At 39.8% G+C, this 20943-nt stretch overlaps 1 protein-coding gene across 17 annotated transcripts in view; it reads left to right on the top strand.

The window, feature by feature from the left end:
• The window catches only part of LOC310897756 (uncharacterized protein), a 71229-nt gene that overhangs the window by 20859 nt on the left and 29427 nt on the right, over nucleotides 1–20943 (top strand). For 4 of the 17 annotated variants that reach the window (XR_014582557.1, XR_014582558.1, XR_014582559.1 and 1 more), the window contains exon 1: nucleotides 1564–2063. Coding sequence is in view for 1 of the 17 variants with exons in the window: in XM_083831686.1 (XP_083687812.1) it covers nucleotides 12514–12596 (83 nt within the window). In the remaining 16 variants the exon portion in view is untranslated. The other 13 variants (XR_014582562.1, XM_083831686.1, XR_014582567.1 and 10 more) reach the window with 12 other exon arrangements.

Raw genomic sequence — 20943 nt, 5'->3', positions numbered from 1 at the left:
ACGAGGAGCTGAAAGCACTGTGTGTGTGTAAGCTTTTTCAGGGTTACACTTCTGCCTCCCTTGCTTTGTTGTTGCTTACATCCTACTTTGAATCTGACCTTGTACAGTTTATTTAGGTACACAAATAGAGCCTGTGACAGAGCAAAGAACTGAACCCAGTCTCCCAAGTCTTGATGTATCTTTGGATGTCTTTCCCTTCTGCTGATTTAGCCTTGTCTTTGCTCACTTCTTACTTGACTGAAGCTTCTCTTGATGTTTAAACTCATGGCCATATACTAATTGGAGATCTGGAGACAGAAAAACAGCCACTATTCCTTACAAGAAAAGCCGATTTAAGTGAAATATTTCCACAAAAGAAGTTAGATGCTTTTGTTGGTGTTTTTTTCTCTTCTAATGCCGTAAATACACCAATCAGGCACACAGGATAATGGCTGCCAGTTTTTCAGGCTGATAAAAGCAGGATCCGCGCCTTAAAACAAAGACATTTAGCTAAAATAAAATTTTCTGCGGGATGTTGTTAAAAACAACCTGGAGTCTCATCTAGCAAGTTCACCCATCCCCGGGACAGTGCCCAGCATAGCAGTGGGTAGGATATTCCTGGCCATATGCATAATATCAACATTACAAAGGTCTTAGAGACAAATACAGCTTGAAAAGACGATCCTTAGGGCTTTCCAGAAGGGAGAGTGATTGAGCCAGATGGGGAGTATTTAACCACAGCAGGCCAGATTCTCAGGTAATGTAAATCAGCTTCACTCCACAGATGATTTACAGCAGCTGGAACCTGTAGCTTCAAAGGATCGAGCTGAAGTCTCCTGTGCAACCAAGTCTACATAGATTTTTACCAGTAAAATTAATAAGGCCCGTTTGGGGGGAGGTGAGTAATATTTGATTTAACAGAAATTGCTGAGACTTAAACAGCAATTTCTCTAGTTACAGGCTTTTCTCTTAGCTCCTTAGACCTTTTTTTGCGGAACCTCACAACACAATCAATACAGAAATAACACATCTGAATGGCCTTGGATGCAATGGCTTGGTAGCAAGCCATAAAAGCTTTCTGAGGCTGTTAAAACAAAAATCTTCCCTCCTAAGTGGAAAGGAGTTTTAAGGACAAGACAGCAGCTGCTTTGAAACGTCTGTGAATTCTTTTTCCTTGCAATTAGTAGCAAACAATAAAGGCCTCTATCCTGAGCACTGATGGCATTTCCTCAGCTTTGGCAGCTTTTGTCTTTTCTAAATGATAATAACTGTGTGTGTTTGCTTCTGTTTAGTAGGCAATGTATATCCCTGTAAAGCGTGCTCGCTCTGCGAGCTAGCTGTAGGGGTGTTGTTCTGAGAAACTGTTTCAAGCCTGGGCCTCTGTAATAAGTACTTTTACTGATCCATCATATAACCCTAATAGTGCCGTTATGTTGAGCTTACGTGAGATTGGTAAATAGCAAAACCTCTTACTTGCCCAGCTGCTCAGCAGTCCCCCATGCCTGGCACAGCTTTTTACTACTACCAGGAGCAAGAATTTGCTTTGTGAGAGCGAAGTAGAGGGGACAGAATCAAGGTTTGTTTGCCTGCTTTCAATTATATTTGTTGCTGTGTAAATGGTTGGGATTTTTCTCATATATATATATATTTTAACCTATTGACTCAACTGTCAGCCTTCAGGCAGCATTTGAAAGAAAAATCATCAGTGAATTGGTTTGTGCACCCCTTTTGGGGGGTAACAAGACATTATCTGGCAACTTAGAAAGCAGAAGCATGTTCCAAGCTCTGCCATAAGCTTGGTGTAAGGCCTGTCTGTCTACCTGATAATACTGTCAGCCAATATCCTTCTTTCACTGAGCATAGCACTCCAATTGCTTCAATAGTCTCAGCTCTGAGCTGCAGCTGGCAGGTGTTTATAATCCACCCAGTTCTGAGCAGGGCAACGTGTCGGTGAACACCTGATTGTTTTCAAATGTGCCTGCTTTATTTCTGGGCTAGGAGGCCAGTTCAGAGGAGTTTGTTAGTTGCTTTGTTCCCTGAGAATTGCTTCTGTCTCTTACAGGTGGTGAAGGACTCTTAGGAAGGTAAAACCAGACCTTTCATCTTTAAGTTTTTTTTGTCTAAGTTTTGTTGTCTTTTGTTGATTTTATTTTTTTTCTCGTGTTTTCTTCTCCTTGAGGAAATATTTGCTTTTGGAAAATTAGATTGTTAGAACTGGAGATACCCTAGGCCAGGCTCTTGAAATGCGTTCTGTGCAAACCAGAGAGGTTCTGCAGCTTCTCCTTTAGTGTTTCTACTCCTTATAGAATAAGGTCAAGAAGAGTTTCCAGTTCAGAACTAGGCTACTGGGTGCCTATTTTCAGGGTCTGCTGGGTGTTGCTGCTGCTCTGCTGCAGGAGATGATGGTAAGCCTATGGCTGGAAGACATTCCTGCTCTTCCAGTTAGAAATGGGACCCTTCTCGTGCATTCAAATATGTGGTTCAGCTGCCTAAAATCATGAGGCAATGTTATACCCGATGCTGTATTTTTGTGGTGGTTGGGTCATGTGTTCAAGTTTTATTGCTTATCCTGAGCGTTAGAGCTCTTCTGGAGGAGGAGATTTTTGTTCTTTGATTCTAGGAGTTGGGGCTTAAAAACATCAAGTAGTGAGGGCCTAACAGGAAAATCATCAGGTTACAACTTCGGACTTGAAAGAGAAATATGATTTTTTAAGAGCATATAAAAGCTACAAAGGTCACTTATTCAATTTAAGCATTTTTTTTTTTCACCTAGGCTCTTAGCTAGGAAACTTGAAGAAAGCAGGAAAGATAAAAATATTTTAGAGGTAGTCTGAAAATAAACAGTTTGTGAAGGAAAAACGTCCTTCTTAAGCATTTAGATGAAGATAAGAATACTGATGGATCAAGGTTTTGGAAAAAAAAAAAAAAACCACAAACACAAACAACCTTGAGGACAGAATGAGATGCAAAGTACCACAGTTTGCAAAGAAGGGAGCGCAGCACTGAAGAAAATGATGTTTTTCCACAAATTAGATTCACATTTTTTAATGATATGGGTCACAAAACAGACACGGAATGGTGTGGGGATGGAGGACATCTGTCACTTTAAATCTTTGCATCAGAGGTGATCTTTTAAAAGGTGTGGCTCAGCTCAAGCAGAGGTTTAGGCAAAGATTATGCATGAAACTCTCCACACTGTGTTATGCTGAAAATCAGACTGAACAATTGTAATGGCCTTTTGGTTTTAACGTCTATTAACTTCCTTCTGTCTACTTGTAATGTTATGTGTACCAGATCTTTCTCCTCATCTTGGGTAAACTAATTCAAAGGAAGAGGGTTAAGCTTCCTCCAGTTACAGCCTGTGAACTGCTTCGTGGCTTTAGTGAGAACTCTTTCATCAAATTGTGTCTTGTCCACAGAAGACATAGATGCTGCTGAATGGCTCACACAGGAGAGGAGAAAATTGAGTGAATTAACTATATGTTTCCATGCACGTAGGCATTCTGTATGGTCATGGTATGGCATTCTGTTTTGTTTCCTCTTCTGCTGTAATCTGAACTTTCAGTTCCCAGGCTTTTGAAATGCGTTTGTTTGTTTGTTTTTAGAAAAATCTAGTATTGTCTTGACTTTTTCCCTTCTCTGATAAACAGCTGTTTGCAAACTTAACTCTAGTTTAATGGGACTTTTTTTCGCCTCAGAATTTTCTATGGGCATTGTCGACTAGCCTTTCTTCTGCAGCACCAGCATAATTTACTGTAGAGGTAGGGAAAGGGACTACTCTGTTTTTCAGGTTTCCATAGTGACAGCCAGCCTAGCAAGTGGGGCAAATTCAGCTCTCAGTTATGCTGGTGCAACCCCTGCTACTTGCACATCTGGTTTTGGGGCTCACTCTGCAGTTCAGAAAGAAGCATGCCTCCTGAGCTGATAAACCTTTTCTAGTTATCAAGTTTTATTCATAAAATAAATAGGGATTTTTTGTCTGTTTTTTTTTGTTTGGTCTTGTTGTTCACGGGAGAGCTAAGTGTCTTGTTCATCTGTATGCTGTGTGAGATATACCCTGTCTTATAAAAATGTGCTTGTTTCACTGTTCATTTATTATAAGAAATAACAGCACTCACGTGCCTGTTTTCTTCTATTTGAACCTAATTTCATGAATCCCTCCAGAAAGCTAAACATTCCTATTCAATTTGCACTTAGGAAGCATCTTGCTGCATTTATAAATACTCTAGTCTCTTTTCCATAATAGCACAGAGATTCTACTTCTGGAATTAAAACTTATCCTAGTCTTTTATATTCTACAAAACTTTGAGTATTCTCCCTATCCTCGGTTCCTATCTTTTCTTTCCTACCTTAGTGGTAGGCCACTACCTGGACTTATTTTCTAGGGGACCCTATACAAGGCTATCAACCCACAGTGCAAATGCATATAGAGATTTTTTTTATTTATTTTTCCTGAGGTGCTATACAATTCTTTAATGTGCTTCATAAATCCACTGAATGGCTGTGGCTTTTCAATCTGCTGGTTCATCAGCTTGTCATTTTAGAAGATCCAGAACAGGAAGACTAGGTACTTTAGGCAGGTTTGGAGGCTTTCAAGGTGGAGAGAGGCCAAAGTATTTTCATGGGCAATGTCAGGGAGAGGTCAAAAAAGGAATTTCTGAGCCCTCAAATTTATTTATTTATTGTTCTAGGTCCTTTCTTTGCCAGCTAGCATTGGCTTTCATCAGCATAGAAGAAACATAGGCTGTAAGATGTTAATAGAAGCAGTAAGTGCAATTATACAATTTCCATCCTCCCAGGCGGTTCAATAAAATATTTCTGTGAAAACCAGGGAAACAAGTATCTTGGCTCAACACATGAGTCCAATATGCCACATTCAACAAAGAAATTTCACTCACGTTTTTTATCATTTTTTCTACCTTTCTTGCATGCTGGGATCTGCTCCTGTTCTCATGGTGTACGTAACACTCTCCACCTCAGTAGCAAGTCTTGTAAGTATAACAGATTAAAATCAGATCCTTGCAAGGGACCATTGATGACTTTTGCGTTGTCCTGTACTAAAAAAAGGTACATGATTACTGAAGAAGTATTGCAAAACTTGTTGTCTACTTATTTAAAACTCCTGCTGATGAGTTGCATCAGTGTAACTGAAAGCCTGTTGAGAACAAATGAACTGCTGTGCTGAAAACCATTGTGTTTTCATTGTGAAAACAATTGTGTTGTATTGTAAGCCCTGCAACATTAGTGTTTTCTCTATATTTTTCAGCTCCTAGAGTCGGGTGACTTTAAAACACTTTTTCTGAACATGTGTGTATGTATATATCTGCTTGCTTTTCCATACTGGTAGAGAAAAGTATGAAAATAATTTGATTGCTTTCTACAGTTTTAGAAATGAGAAGGCAAACAACACAATTGTATTTATCTTTTTCAAACGGAAGGATTTATTTTAGATATATCTCATGATTATTATTTTTATTTTTTTAGATCAGTTGTATGCCTTGTTAACATTCAGGGTTGGAAATACTTAGGCTGCATATTGTTTCCAATTACATCTGTCCTATACACAGCAATCTGTTACACTGGCTTTTGATCTAGAGCAATATAACTGAGAGGAAAATTCTCCTTTCAAATGGACTTCATTTTCTCAGACCCTGGCAGAATTTAAAAGTGATCTCCACCATCTCACTTTGCTTTATATTCGGTTCAATTTGAGGTGTTTATTTTCATCCACCCCTTTATATTATTTATTGCTCCCTTGAACAAAACAATACATATTTCTTTCTCAGCCAAGGAACAACCTGGGCTTGTTTCCAAAGCACTTTTGGAGAGAAGTCACAGCTGCTTGCAGCAGTACAGAAGAAGACATGCTCAGCTACACCCTTATCAGGATGTGTCTGTGGTTATTAACATCAGTGATCTGCCTAATTAAGAAATTCAGAAAGAAGAAAGGACAAGCCCGTGCTTCATTCCTTCTGTAGTTTTGCCCAATGAGCAGCTTAGAAATAAACCCAGCGTTGTCCAGAAAAAAATGGCTTGAAGTGTATTTTGTCAAATTACAGCCAATAAAAGTTGCTGTGAATGCAGACAGGAATTGCTATGAATATGTACACTGGACAGATATTCTATGGGGAAGAAAAAGACTAACGTAATAGGAAGGAATAAAGGTAGTAACCTGCTGGTATTTACTTGCTATCTACAACTTATTGCAAGGAAGAAGAATCTATTTTTGGTCCACATGGAGTGCTTTGTTTAGTAATTTAATCATCAGTCTTTTGATGTACATTATATGCCTCCAGCAAGACATCGTAGCATTCTATTTGCCTCCTTTGTTAAGGTAGCTGCGTATCAGGCTGAATACTTCAGGAGTGTTTCTGAAATAACTGCTAAATCTCTTTTTCTTGGACAGGCGACTGCAACACCTCTCTAGTTAGTGTATAATACCCACTTTGAGTCATTGCTACAAGTCTCATTATTTTATAAACCTTCACTGGCTATGTATGGCATTGCTTTAAGTAGGTGATGTTTCAGTAGTCCTTCCCTATCAGCTTTTTCTTTGCTGCACGTAGCCTCTCTGTAGAGTACATAAATGTAGCTTATCACGGTTTTTTCTTATCTGAAGCATACAGCAGAAACAGAGGTGTCTGGTGAGCTAAAATGATTACAGGTATGGAAAAGAATTCTCTAAGATTAATATCCCTTAATGTAGAGACACAAGGCCATGCTCTGGCAATAATAAATAATCAGTGTTAAAGGGAAGGTAAATTGTGTGCATTTTGCTTCTCTCTAAGTGAGAGCAAAATAATGCAACTATCAAATTACAATATAATATATGTGAAGTTGGAAGGCAACACCTCTATCAAGAATGTAAATTGGGGGGAAACTCATTGATGTGAGGCAGCACAGGCTCTACCCTGACCTGTTTTACACTAGCTTGCAGCCCTAATGCGTTAAAAGCTGGCATTGCCATATGCTTGCAGGGCTGGTGTGAATCAAGAGAAAAGCAGCTCTGTCTCTACCCAGGCATGGTGACTCCCCACACCACCACCTTGCTAGGTGTCCCAACAGCGTGATATCCGAGTAAGATACCTGCAGCCCAGGTCCTTCCTGCAGAAGCCCCCAGCTGTGTCCAGAGACCAGGTCTGCACTAGCCACCACAACCTGAGCAACCACAGCAGTGACCTCAAAGGCAGGTTTTGAAGCACATCTAAGTGGCAATTTACAGAGAAAGGGACTTTGGGATAGGTGGATGTGGTCAGCTGTGACACAGTGGATACAGGGCTTTGATAATTCTTCAGGAATTGCTAGAATCAGACATGAAGGAACCACTGGTGCAACTTCCACGTTGGGTCTGCACCCGTGTTTCTCTGACAACCTGGTTTCTCTGGCGTTGCTTTGATGCACATCTCTATCAGGGAAGAAACGAGTTCCAAGTTCCCTGGTAGCAGCTGTGTTCCTGTTGAAATTCCTTTGACCTTGGTGCTATCCAGTTTGCCGAGTTGTGTCCCTGCTTCTGGATGGATGAGTCAAATTTCTTCTTGGAGATCTGGTGGTAAAGTCTTACATGAGGCACGATTTTTCACCTCCTGTCTTATGCTGCTGCAGAGTGGTGTGTAATTATCTCATGCAAGTAGTAGATGATAATTAGTGGTGAGAACTCCAGGCTATCCTGTTAGCTTTTTGCATGGTCTGTTTGTCCTCATATTCTATCCTCCACCTCTTTCCAGGATTTCTATGCTATAGCCAGGTTGATGTGCAGAGACATGTTATGTTGAGGTTGCTTTGGGGAATCTTGAATGCAGAAGTCTACAGAAACTTAGCTGTGGACATGAGGGGGAAAAATTAAAATGGCATGCGGTCTGTGGGTTTTTCTTTCTCTCCAGTAACTAAATAAGCAATTTACTGTTTTCTTTGTCTCTTCTGTGCTTAATCTAAAGCTTAAAGGCCCTAGTGTGAACAAGTGGAGGAAAGTCCATTAGGAAGTACACCTCTGGTTTCTTGAAACAAGCAATATTTGAGGGACTAAACACACAGATATGGATCTTGTGACTTTCTGCCCCAGGAAGAGCAAGTAGCCTGTGCATGTGCAGCTCAGTGCTACCAGCACATTGAATTAGAAGGTGGGAAGCTTGCTGGGGGAGATAGTTTGGGCCAATAATCCTAGCAGTTCCTGGGGACTTTGGGGAAAACAAAGCCTTCCTTGGATGACAGGGAGCTAACGAACTGCATAGCTGCACTAGGCTCAGTTTAGGTGGTTTTGCTAATCAGTTGTATGGCTTCCCAGCTTTATTAAATTCCTTGTTAAATCCAGAGCAGTAACCTCACCCCTCTCCAGAGCTGTAAGTATTCTTTGCTGTAAATACTCACCTCTGCTGCAGAGAGACTACAAATCCTGCTTTGCTGTGGGAAGAGAGAAATCACATCTGTTTGGTAGGGACTGGGGATAGCCAGAAGACAGAGGACCACCAAGTCAGGGATGCCAACTTATTAGAAACCTTGAAGGAATTTTCTCCTAGCACAGTTCAAGATACTTCATATCAATATTTTCTAAAAAGATATCTTTTTTTTACTCTTTTTATGTTGTTGGCTAGTTAGTTTAATGAATAAGCCTACTGTTTTGTTTATTTTAACATTATCAGCTGTTTTCTGTTTTTATTAAGATGCATAAAGTGTTCTGGACTTGGTCAGTCATTAATTATAATTTATTTTAATTACTACTTGAATCCCTTGAATTTAAATGAAAACCACATGCAGTTTAGCTACAGAGCTGGCCTGCAAATACACAGAAATTCAGGATGATAAAAACTGTGGTTTTGTGATTCCTTAATCCTGTCAATCTTCTCCTAGCTGAGCTCAGGCAACAAGCCTTCTCTTAGCTGTTGATACTCAGGCAACAAGCCCAGACTCGGGGAAAGTATTAATTGTAAGACAGTTTAATCTTTGGGGGAAAAAAAAAAAAAAAGTAATGCGTTCTAAAACTTTGCACAACCTTCCCTCAGAAAGTATTCTCTTTAGATTGTATTGTACTTCATTTTTTCAAGTTTATATTGACCTGAAATTTAATTTGATTGAATATTTCAGATTCACTGCATGTCATAAGGAGTTTTGAGTTCTGAAACAAAATAGTCATGAAATTAGTGAAAGTACTTTGCATAAAATAATCATTCTATATCTATTTTAAGCTATTCTATACTTTTAAAGTTTGAAGTGATTATGCCCCACATATTACAGTTCTGACAACTGAAATGTTAGCAAGATATGGTTAAAAGATTTTTTGGATCAAAATGATATTTAAGAATGCCCTTAGACATGTTGCTGCAGGAGGAACAAAACTGGAACAAGGAACAAAGGAAGCCCCAGTCAAAAGAATATAGACACCTGTTGCCTGACACTCTGCCATCTTCTGGTATTATCGTAAGAGAAGCATCTCAGACAGCAGGTAGCTATGGCCAGCAGCTAAACCGTGACATCCCAGCTGTAGCTGGGTCAATCCTGGCGTGATAAAAAGAGAAATAAAAAGAAATATTTTTTTAATCTTACTGTGGAACCTGAAGTCCAGTGCTGAGGATGTGAGAAAGAGTGTCCTAATTTACTTTATCAAGACTTACCAGCAGTATGAACGGAAAAGTACAGAAGTATTGTTTAGGACAAATGGGCAGGAGTTGTACTGCTCATTTCCGTAGGGTAATGTGATAGACACTGCATGCAGAATGGCTGTGCGTGATACTTGTGAGGAATTATCCAAACCAGAGGAGTTCATTGTTGCTCAGGAGTTAAGCTAGACGAAAAACATATTTAACTATGCGTTCTACTTTGAAAGTCCCCCAAGCTTTGGAGTGGCATAAACACAGGATTTACGAGGTCTGACTCAGAAAGCCAAGTACTCTCTTGGAACTGCTGGGGTGAGCTGCTTTGAGGGAGAATGCGTTGCTCACCGTGCTATGTTTGGAGGCAGCATTTCTGCCAGTGCTTGTGGAAGGGGTAGACCTGGTTTCTACCAGAGACTAAGAGAGCCCTAAGGACGCTTCTAGGCCTTAATCATCCTGCCCACAGGCTACCTCCACCCCACTTATCCATCACCCAGAGGTCAGGACTACCATCTGATCCCAGCCCTGACTCTCCACATCACATTATCAACACAACTAATGTTCCTGGGACAGCTGAGCAGTTGCCAGTCTGGGTGCTGTGGGGTGGTGCCCTGGGTGGTGAAGTTGCTGCCCTGAGCTGGGGTATCTGTGGCTCCCAACTCAGTCACCCTCAGAACAGCCTGCTCTTTGACTTTGTTTTTCGTGCCAGCATGTAAAGCTGCATTTCTACCATGAGTTAACGAGCAGATACTCTTAGATATCTACTTCAGAAAGCCATAGGCAGTTCAAAAACTTCAAAACCTGTGTTTCCCTCTCCTTTTCATTCTCTTGTGCATGAGATACATAAACATATCTGGGTGTTACAGCTGCAGGTGAATTTAGAATAGACATTAGAAGTTTGTAATGTTTAGAGGAATAAGGTTCTCTACCAATCTGTTCCAAAACATACCTAGTTCTAAGGGATGATTTATGGAAATTTTTTAAAAAGTTTATATGATATGATGATGTGATAGTGAGGGGCTGAATCTGAAGAGGTTTCCTCTAGTTCTGTTTCTGTAAATCTCATGATCTTCATTGTTAGAGAGATTTTCTAGAGAAATGCTTCTCTGGAGGGTGTGTGTCTTTACTGGGCATTTCTGATTTTTGATCCTTCTTCTATTTCTTTGAGCCCATTATTGCAAAACTTCCAGCACCCTCCTCTTCTGATAGTTTGTTGTTGTTGTAGTTTTTTCCATTCTATGGGTGTTCTCCTCCAGCAGAAGGGAAGGTGCCCACCATGTAGGTCAGCCAGTTGAGTTTGAGCTGCACAGGGGACTGTCCTGTCTCAGGGCTTTCATTGCTTCTGCAGTTCAAAATACACCCTCAGCCAGGGAGAAATGGGATTCCTATCACCAAAAGCAAGTGCTTTCCAGGCTGAGATCTAGCTTCTCTGTGAGCTGGCATTTCCTTCAAGCCCTGGAAGGACTTTATGTACTACTTCAAATTCATGAGGTTCTGTTGGTTGGTTGTTTTTCTGGAGGGTGAGGGTGGTGTTTTTGTTTTTTAGTAGAAAAGAGAGATTTTTGGTCAGCTTTAAAGGTTTTTAATGATTCCCTCTTAGCTCTCTGTAAATAGCAATTGCATGCCTTAGTTTGCAGGCAGTAAGAATATGAAAGAACTCCAATACATATTTTTGGCATTTTGTTTAGGTAACCCACAAAATCTACCTCTAGGCATCCCCATTTTTTCTCTCAAACTGTGAGGTTGCATGCATTCATGAGAGGCATTGTGCTCCTCATCTCCTAGGGAAATGTGAAACGTATTTGCAGACAGCAGGATTTGGTATATCCGTGGAGAAAAACGGCAGGCCAGAAGGGGGGTAGTTTTGAATAAGGTCTTATTTACATGGCTGTGTGCATACTTGCTATTGTCGAGAGGGCTGCCTTTTCTGTATATGCCCTCCTCGTCTCCTACTAGTATTGCAGACTAGTACAAGTGAGAGAGTGGTGTTTCTTTGGCTATGACATCTTAAAATATCTCCCCCACTGTGAGTGTGTGGTCTGTTCTCACCAGGTTAGCTCGTCCTGCAAATGTAGAACAGGCCTGTGAATGAGGAGGAGAAGAAACTCACGTTTTATTATTTATTCTTTTTTAATCTGTAGAACATTGTCTTTTTTTTCTTTTTGCTCTAGTTTCCAAAGTCATTTTGGGCAAAGTGTAAGGAGCATGAGAGGGCAGGATGGAAAACCTCAGTGGGAATATATGAGGCTACTCTCGAGCAAGTGCTTGTGCTATGCGTTGTGGCATTATGCACTGTGCCATGTATGGGTGAGGCGGCGGTGGTGGTGGTGGGAATCTGTTAATACTTGATTTTGGCAGTGTTAATCCCATGAGAAATAGTAGCAATGTTAAATTACAATACAGCAGATAGCCAGTACATGCCTTTGGGTATGCTGCTGCAATACTGTTTGTACTGTGATATTTACTTTTTTAGACTGTAATAAAAGCTAATTTTATTTCAACAGCTGAAGGATTTTTCTCCATGATGTTATTAAAGAGAGTACAGCCACTACAAGGATGTTTTCACATTTGCTGTCAACTTTCTTTGACTGAAGTAGTGTGTGCCAGATGAATTTTCACTGTCTGTCTTGCCCATTCTTTTCCCTAATGTTGTGGCTTCTTGTACCTATCCTTAGGAGAGGCAGCTCCAGGGAGCTGACACAAATAATGCAGAAGACCTGGAAGTCAAATAAAAAAAAAAAAAGAGAAGTGACTGGCAGGAACAGAAGTACTGCAATAAAAATGCTATTTAACCTGCTGGCTAATACAAAAAGGTTGTTTCTGCAACAACTAGTGGAACAATATATCTAGCAATTAAATTAATCCAAACAAATAAGGGTTTTAGCCCCATTGTTCTGGCTAAATTCCAGCTCAGGTAATTACATTCTGGCTACCTGCTTTCCCTCTGCAGTTTCTGCTGGGTAAGTTACAGCTTACATCACGTGTGCATGTGTTGGGCTCGTTATGAACGGCTGTGTACCACGTCAGCATCTGGTAAGTTCTATCTGGTAAGAAGTACGGAGGTGATTGCATTTCAGTGGAAGTAAGGGGTGACTGTTTAGTTGTATTTAACACATTAGTAGGATTTGTGGATGCAGCAGACACCAGGCCTGGCATGTTAAAGTGATGGCCGCAATATACACAGATAGGCAGTGGTTAGAAAGACATCGGCAAGACAGATGAGTTGGATTAGCACTTTTTTTCCCTCCCCACTCTTCCTATGTTAGAATGTCCCATACTCTTTTCTGCTGAAGCTGAACATTTTTCTTTGTGTCAAAGCCAGCTTGTAGAGGCTGCCTGTATTTTTAATCACGATCGTGCATACTCCTGGCTCACAGAGTAACCCCACAGACAGATGCACTGGTGGAACCGAAGGGTAGCTCAGGGAAGAGATGAGGGAATGGGTAAACCATCTTTGACACAAAGCATCCCTTCTTGGCAGCATGTGTATCTCCTCTGGGAGATTCAGCTGATGCTGGCACATTCCTAAACCCCTTCTGGGGAAAGGCAGCGAAACACTGAATTCAAATCTAGCTTACAATTCCTACTGTATCTGATACAAAGCAGTCTCTGGCTGTGTCTTTAATGCCATTTTGAAGGGCCACAGTAATTTAATACATTTTATTGATTGTCAGGTCATTTGGAGAGGATCATCCCTGCAGATCTGAAATATGAAAGCGTGAGTCAAGGGTAATGTCCTGCAATCACCAAGAATTTCCCTCTTTTGCACCATTGCAGAAAATACTTTGTATGCTGACAAGATGACTAAGTGGTAGCTAGCATACAGCACGTGGGTCAGGGAGTCCTTTCCCACTTCTGCTTTTTGATGGAGCTGAAGAGAGGGCTCATCTTTCCGTGTGTGAGGCACTAAGAATCCATCCAGGTCAGTTGCGTATGAGATACAAGTGGGTAGATGCACTGGTATTTGGATGTGGAGCTGCAAGTGAAATTCAGAATCATCAATATGTTAATCACAATTTGGGGACAGCTTTGACAAAACATACATGATCTGTTATAACCTGGGCTTTGGAATGGCCTCTTCCTGGTACTTCTTTTACAACTGAGGGCACGCTTGGCTTTCACTAAGAACCTCAGTTACCTGGAGATGGGGTGCACACACACCACCTCACAGAGAGCATCTGAGGGCAGCCAGCTCATTGTTGCATGAAGGAGACCGAATGAACAGGAGCAACAAGGTACGAGGCAAAGAACTGGTTCCTTTTCACCTAGACAAATGTTTTAACAGCTGTGCAAAACAGTCCTTGGATGAATGAATTAATATAAATGAACATTGCCAAACAGATTGTATTGAGAATTGCTTTAGAACACAAAGATCTTTTGGTGGCTAAGTCCAAAATCTGCAAATTTTTAAAATTGTTTTTATTTATCAAAGCAAAAAATATTTTCAGCAGGATAAACAACACAAATTTATCAGCTTTAAGCTCTTCTTAACAACTTTAATTTACTTCTGTTAAAATGATTCAGCCATCACTGCTTTTCCACAATAGATATTTTGTTGTGGAAACTAATTGGAATGTGCATGATAGATGAACTACATTGAAAACTCCAATTTTTATCAGTTCTAACCCTTGATCTTAATTAACTCTTCTACATCTGTTTCCGTAGAAACCAACAATACAATCAATAAAATACTACAGCCAGCTGCTTGTGCTGAAGAAATATGCAGAACAAACTGTTTTCAGTTATTTGCTTTTGACCGGTTTGTGGTCTCAGCAACAGGTATACTTTCAGGTATACAGGAGCCTGATCCTTGCTAGAGAAAAACCCATTGGATAATGACATTCCTTCTGCTTCACAGGAGGATAAGATATTATAAAATAAGGGTGGTACCTTTCTCATTGATTGACAGCTGTTCTGGGGGTAATTAATAGTTTAATTAGAAATATCAAATACTTATATGAAGAAGGATAGGGGAATAAGAGAGTGTATTTGGCTTACGTGGCAAGGTTTGGGTAGTGGGGTGGGGAGTGCTGCAGCTCTTGGTTGCCTGTCAGTGTTAAACCGCCACAGAAATTGAATCCCCAAGCACACCTCTTCACATGGGGGTGCAAAATCCAGTCTGTTTCCCCAGGCCAAGAGTCTGTTCCATGAATGTACCTCAGAGGTAGAAGGTCACTAAAGAAGTGGATCCTTTGCCAGAAATCTGAGACTATATGCTGACCTGTCACCTGGAACTGAAAGCATGAGAAAATCTTTTGTAAATAAGATGTGCACATGCTTTGAATTGTTTGTTTGCTTTGGACTTTTATAAATTAATACTTGCATTTGAAGTTTCTTTGACCTGGATTGAGTTCTCAAGGGTTTCAAGTTTGTTAACATCAAGGTATGCCATTTCTGTCAGAGGAAAATCTTTAGTATCTTTGGGGTACTGTTTGCTTCCCCCCCGCCTCCAAAAAAAAATATATATATATACACACACACATCTCTATATATTTATTTATTTCTGCAAGGTGACCAAACAGTAACAGCTCTAGGCTCTAGGACCACTTGGGATGCAGGGAGTGGATGAAAGAAATGTCTGATGGCCACACATGTGACCCAAATAAGTATCCTGGTGTATAGAGAGATAAGAGAGAGAGAGCCAGAAGCCCGAGGGAGTCTGACACTGATAGATATTGGGTTTGATCTCATCTGTTTAAAAAAATAAATGTTGGCTACAGACTCTTCTGTGTTGACCTGGGTGTAAGTGACAGTGTCCTCCAGCTTGCGGTGTCGTCGCTACCATTTGGGTCTTTCACAATACTGATACAAAGTCAAGCGTCATGACATTATTAAACATTGTGATACTTGTACTTTTAATAGGCTGGGGCAGAGGAATTTGAAGTTGCAGTGACAACAGGGTGCAGACAGATTTCAAGGTGCAGTTTGTAACTAGCACAAGAGTACCAGCACCTAATGCTTTTGGTAATGGATTCATTTAGAAACACAGCTCTATTATGGTACTGATATTTCGTCCATTTCTAACAAGAGCTAGTTAATTTTTTGCAAGAGCTGTGAGGGAACTCTGTGAGGGAACTGTATGGTTGGAATATACATTTGAGAAGGGATGTGATAAATTGCCTATAATTTTTTTTCAGCTTTAAATATTCTCCCTTAAAACATTCCTGTCGGTGTTTTAATTTAAATAAATTAAAACTTACTGGCATTTGCTTATGTTCATATTTCTATGAGTGTAGATATGTAGATTTATTTTTTCTTTTATGAAGATAAACATCTCATGTCTGTGTGGTCATGTATTACAGGTAAGGCTGATGACATTTTCTGTAATTAAAATTGCCAAATGCTTCTCATTACAAGAAACTGAAAATAGAGTGTAATAGCTCTCTAAAAGATTAATTTGAATGTACCAGGTAGTTTGTCAGGGATGCTCCCATTATCATATCTATTAAAAAGAAAAACAAAAAACCCACCACCAATAAAAAATTCCCATCAGTCAAACTGTTAGCCTTTGAAAATATCTGATTTGCTGGAGTTCATCAAAGTTCATAAGTTTGACAACTAATTCTTCCAAAGTTTCTTCTTGTGTGGGGCATGATTTCTATAGGATTGAAATAGCCTGTCTGGTAATTAGACATAGTGTTAGGCCTGAGCACCACCAACAACAAAGAGTTTAGTTTCTCCTCCCAAGAGGAGAAGTCCTGGCTGGGCATCAATACCAGAAATATGTCCCTTTCACGAGGGTGAGAGCTGGAATTCACTGAAGAGATAGGTGTATGCTGGTGCCAATGTGATATGAGGTAGAAGGGAAAAGATAGAAATGGAGAGGTTGTGGAGGAGGAGTGGTAAAAGAAGCCTGAAAGCTGTGAGGAAAGGAGGTTGGAAGTGCAGGGTAAGATGAGCAACGAGAGAATAGGTGAGAGAAGGGATAAATTTTGTGTGATGAAATAGAAGGCATAGCAAGACTGGCTGGACTTAAAAATATTTAATGAAGGAGGGATAAGGAAAAATGTTGGAAAGCAGTTAAGGGTGGTGTTTCTAGCAGTATCTGAAAGAGGAAGACAGAGGTGGTACTGAGACACACAGAGGAAGTGGCAAGACCATTTGAGACTGGGAACAGGTGTGAGAAGGGAAGGTGAAGTTTGAAGAAGGGAAATACACTAGGTGAAGAGCTAACTGAGTAGAAACCAAAGCAATTTGAGAAATGGCATAAACAATGAATGAGAGAGAAAATGGACTAATAAAAGTCCTGTCATATATTAAGTCACTAATTTTGGTTGTCACAAATAGGACATCCAGAATTAGTGTATTTTTCCCTTATTCTAATTTCTTTGTATCGGTTTCCCTTTTGTAAACTGGGGAAGGTTCTGACCCCTCACCTCACAAACATGTTGGGAAGATAAATGGCAAAATGTTTGTGAAGCACTCACATACGCTAATGATGAGCACTGCAGAAACACCCAGGAGGAAATTAATAATTCTGTCTTTGGAAGTGCATTTGTAAATGTGCAGTAAATAAGGTCTGGAGCGATACATTGAACAACAAGCAGAAAACAAAATATTGAATTGCTGCTCATTAAGTGAGCATACTCCATTCTCTACACTAAAGGAGGCAGAAAAATATGGATGTAACATCAAAGTTTATATCATAAGTCACATAGAAAAGGGAATCCAAGATGAGGCAGCACTTGCAATCTTAATTCTTTCCTAACTCTAAGAGAGTTTGTCTTTATGACCTTAATAATGTTCTCTTAGTGCTTTTGTGTTTGTGTAGGTATGTAGCACAAAATGTTATCTCATGAAAAGCATAGGAAAGAAAGATGTTTTGAAGAACAGCTTTCCTGTTCAAGTAGCACAAAAACAATTCCACTGTTAGAAAGAGAATTGACTTATGTAGTTGTATGTTATTTGGCATGCGTATACTTGTAATTGTAATATGAATGTCCTAATCTCACTTTTCATCCCCATATGACCTTCTCTAGCACGCTATTCTATTATGAATTTAAGAGCGTTCCTGACAGTCAAGATACTTTTTCCTACTGAGTTGTATTTTGTTTGTAAGTAAACATGGAGTTGAAATGGCCTCTCATTTAGAAGTAGTTTTTGCAGTTCTACAGGTATTGACTTAGTAGCCCCACACTACCTAGCTGAGTGAGCTGGATCCAAATAAGGGTATGAAATGTGTACCTCCTGTTCCAATTAAAGCTGATGGCAATTCATCACCCTAACTGCAACAATGCCCTCCATGATAATTTCATCCCAAATGCCCCATTCTTCTTTCTGAACAAGTGACTTTAAAAAACATTTGGAGCCTTGCCAAGTGCAGAGAGAAAAAATTACTGACTGCGATATCATATGAGAAAACATTACAGAATGAACAAATGAAGAGGTCAAGCAGAACGGTGAGAATACTCTATCAGTCTTCTGGAAGTATGAACATATGCCTGAACATTAGTGGTTGTATCGTCTAATTTTTCCCATAAACCAGTAGGAGTCATCTGTTAATAAGATAAGATTTTCTAAAATGCTCTGCAATCTTTGATGCTGTCAGGCTTTTTCATGTTTTGTTTTGTTTTTAATTTCTTATTCCATATGATTTTATTAAGAGAAAAGGAAAATAGATTTAGGCTTGGGAGCAAGATGTGCAGTCAGAGGAAACTTGCAGGATGCAGTGAGTTGGGCTCTCCAAGCACATAAGATCAGCCTTAGGAAATGGGTTCCTTTGTGAACCAGCATCCTGGGTCAATAGGACTCAGTGTTGTTATTAGGCTGGGCTTTACAGACCCAGCATGCTCTCAAGACTCAGAATTTTTCACTCTGTAGAAAATAACCTAAAATCATAAAAGAAAAATAATGTTTCTTGATTCTTTGCAGATTGAGTTCATTACTGTCAATATTTTACATTTCTGATTGACTTATTGTAGCCCTAGGGTACGTGCAATAGGTTTTTCACTGCTGAAAATTAAGAAGTAACACTGAATATCATTTACATAGCCTAAGGACATGCACAAAGAGTCTTCTTTGTTTTTCAGTGGGCAAGAATCACCTCATTAGCTTCAACTTTTATTTCACGTGTTCTCTGGAATTAGAATGTTCTTTCTGTGGTCTACCAAGCTACTAGAAACAGTAGACATGACATTAGAAAGGATATTACTAGACAGAAAGAGATATAAGGCATAGGTGAGGGAGTGGATGGCACTTTTGTAGAATTACTGCTTGATTCTGCTGGTAACAACTGCTAAAATATGAACTTATTTTTTTGCCTCAACTGGTCATGCACTGCTGGATGAGTGTGTGAAAGAGCTTAACTGAGACGCAAATCCTGAACAAATCAACATCTTGCACCCACTGACTTTACTGAGAATTGAGAATTTATCACCCTTTGGGCTTTGGATTTCTTTATTTATCACACCTACTTTTAAAATCCTGAAAATGTCAGAATGTGAATGCAGTACTTTTTCTTAGAACTTAGATTATTTTTATTAAAAGAAAAATTAAAGGGCGGGGGGGGGGGGGGGGAAGTGGAGGGAAGAAGGGGGCCTTGTGGTCCAGCTGAATTCTGGCTCTTTCCAGGCTACATATGAAGTTTTCTCTGTGGTGTCTCAAATGGATCATATGCTACTAGCAAGCCAGATCCTCACTCTTTCAGAAATCAGTTTGTATTTCATAGCACCATATGGCATGACAGACAGGACCAGGCATAAGTGAATACAAGGTACATCTTCCTAGGACAACTTCTCATGCCTTCCCTCATGCACTTGGTCTTTCTCTTTTGTTGAACGTTGAAATGCAGTTTTCAAACCACACTTCCTTTTGCTGGAAAATATTGAGAATTAATTGTCTCCATTGAGTGACCTTGTGTGCACCAAGAATATGATTTGTTGTTGTTGCTGATATATGGAGATTTGATGACTCCAAAAATTATTGATGCTTGTGGGGACTAAATTTCATGCTGTGAAATTTTAGTTTCTGGATTACTGTGTGTCCCAGTATGCTGGGAGATACAACTGGTGTCACTTTGTGTCCTTAGGCAACTGTATGCAGGGTGGAATTCTACTATTACCAGTAGATAAGGTTGTGCAGTAATGGTTGTAACTCAAAAATTTATAATGTAAATAAAGAAATTGTGGAATAATGGAGTGGGAGGTGGTACACAAAACCTGTATTCCCTGATGATCCCTGCCTCAGGAAGAGAAAAGGAAGAGACTGAAAAAGTGAGCTAGAAATGGCTGGAAAAAAAGTGAGCCTAGAAACTGTCTTTCTAGGCCTCCTAGTGAAGATTTCACCATGGATTTCATAGACTTTCTTCCGTCTTACCATGGACACTCACCCAGGAGCCAGATGTTTCTGGTGGGGCAGGTGGTTCTTCCACTCTGGTATGACCTGGAGCATGCCCATTAAAATTAGTGGGATTTACACTACTGTCAGTGTGTGAGCTTTTTATAACCTGATTCTGCAAGGTGCATATTTCTGTATCCACTCTGTTTATCTGGCTTGTCCTATTAAGATTGAGTAATCTATTTAAACACTTAAAGTTAGGCATAAACTTAGTACTTCGACGAATCATGTCATAAGTGCAGTGAATGAAAACAACAGTTGACTTTACAGTTTCTGATTTTTCGATGCCTCCCTCAGGAAAAAAATAGATCAGTAATGTTGTTTTAGACAATAATAAACTTAATGGTTACTGTAAAGTTATGAACCAGGTATAAGGTCCAGGATTCAGTAACTGATACTCTTTGTACTGTGAAAATTTAGTAATGAAGTAGTGAAACTTTACGTTTGAGCAAACTGCAAGAGCAAACTTCAACTAAAATAAATTGTCTTTCTTTTAATGGAATCTATGAACTGTATGAATCTACGAAGGGTACCTGTGAGCCTAGAAAAACGGAAGGCAGAAAAACATGCCATCAATTATAACTAGAATAATTTTTCTTAAGAAGCTGTGTAAGAGCTCTTATCTTCTGCTCAGACAGATGCTTCAACCTGAAGCAGTAGCAAAATCACTGCATGAGGCAAACATGCAGGTAGGTGGGATCGGAGGGTAGTTTACAGCTAGACCATGACACCTCCATTGTCTCTGCTGGTGGCAACTTTGTTCCGTTCCTCAAGGAATGTGTTCCACCAGGATGCCTGGAGAAGGATTTTGCTTGTATCTTGCTGAAGAAAGGAAGAAAATCTTTTAAGAAAGTCATTTTTCTTTTTTAAAAAAAATTGGTGACTTTTCCCTTCACTTATTTTGCCATCATCTTCATTTTCAGAAGAGGGTAAAGGAAAGATGTTAGTTTGTCCCTCATCCCTACCACAAAACAACTCATTGTAGGATTCCACCTCAGATAATCTGATGCTATTCCTAGAGCATTCACTTCCCATTCCCTTGAGT

The sequence above is a fragment of the Anser anser genome (assembly GCF_964211835.1).
Source record: "Anser anser genome assembly, chromosome: 3".
NCBI lineage: Eukaryota > Metazoa > Chordata > Aves > Anseriformes > Anatidae > Anser > Anser anser.
The sequence above is the reverse complement of the archived record's forward strand: the minus strand, read 5'-3'. Positions and strand labels throughout refer to the sequence as shown.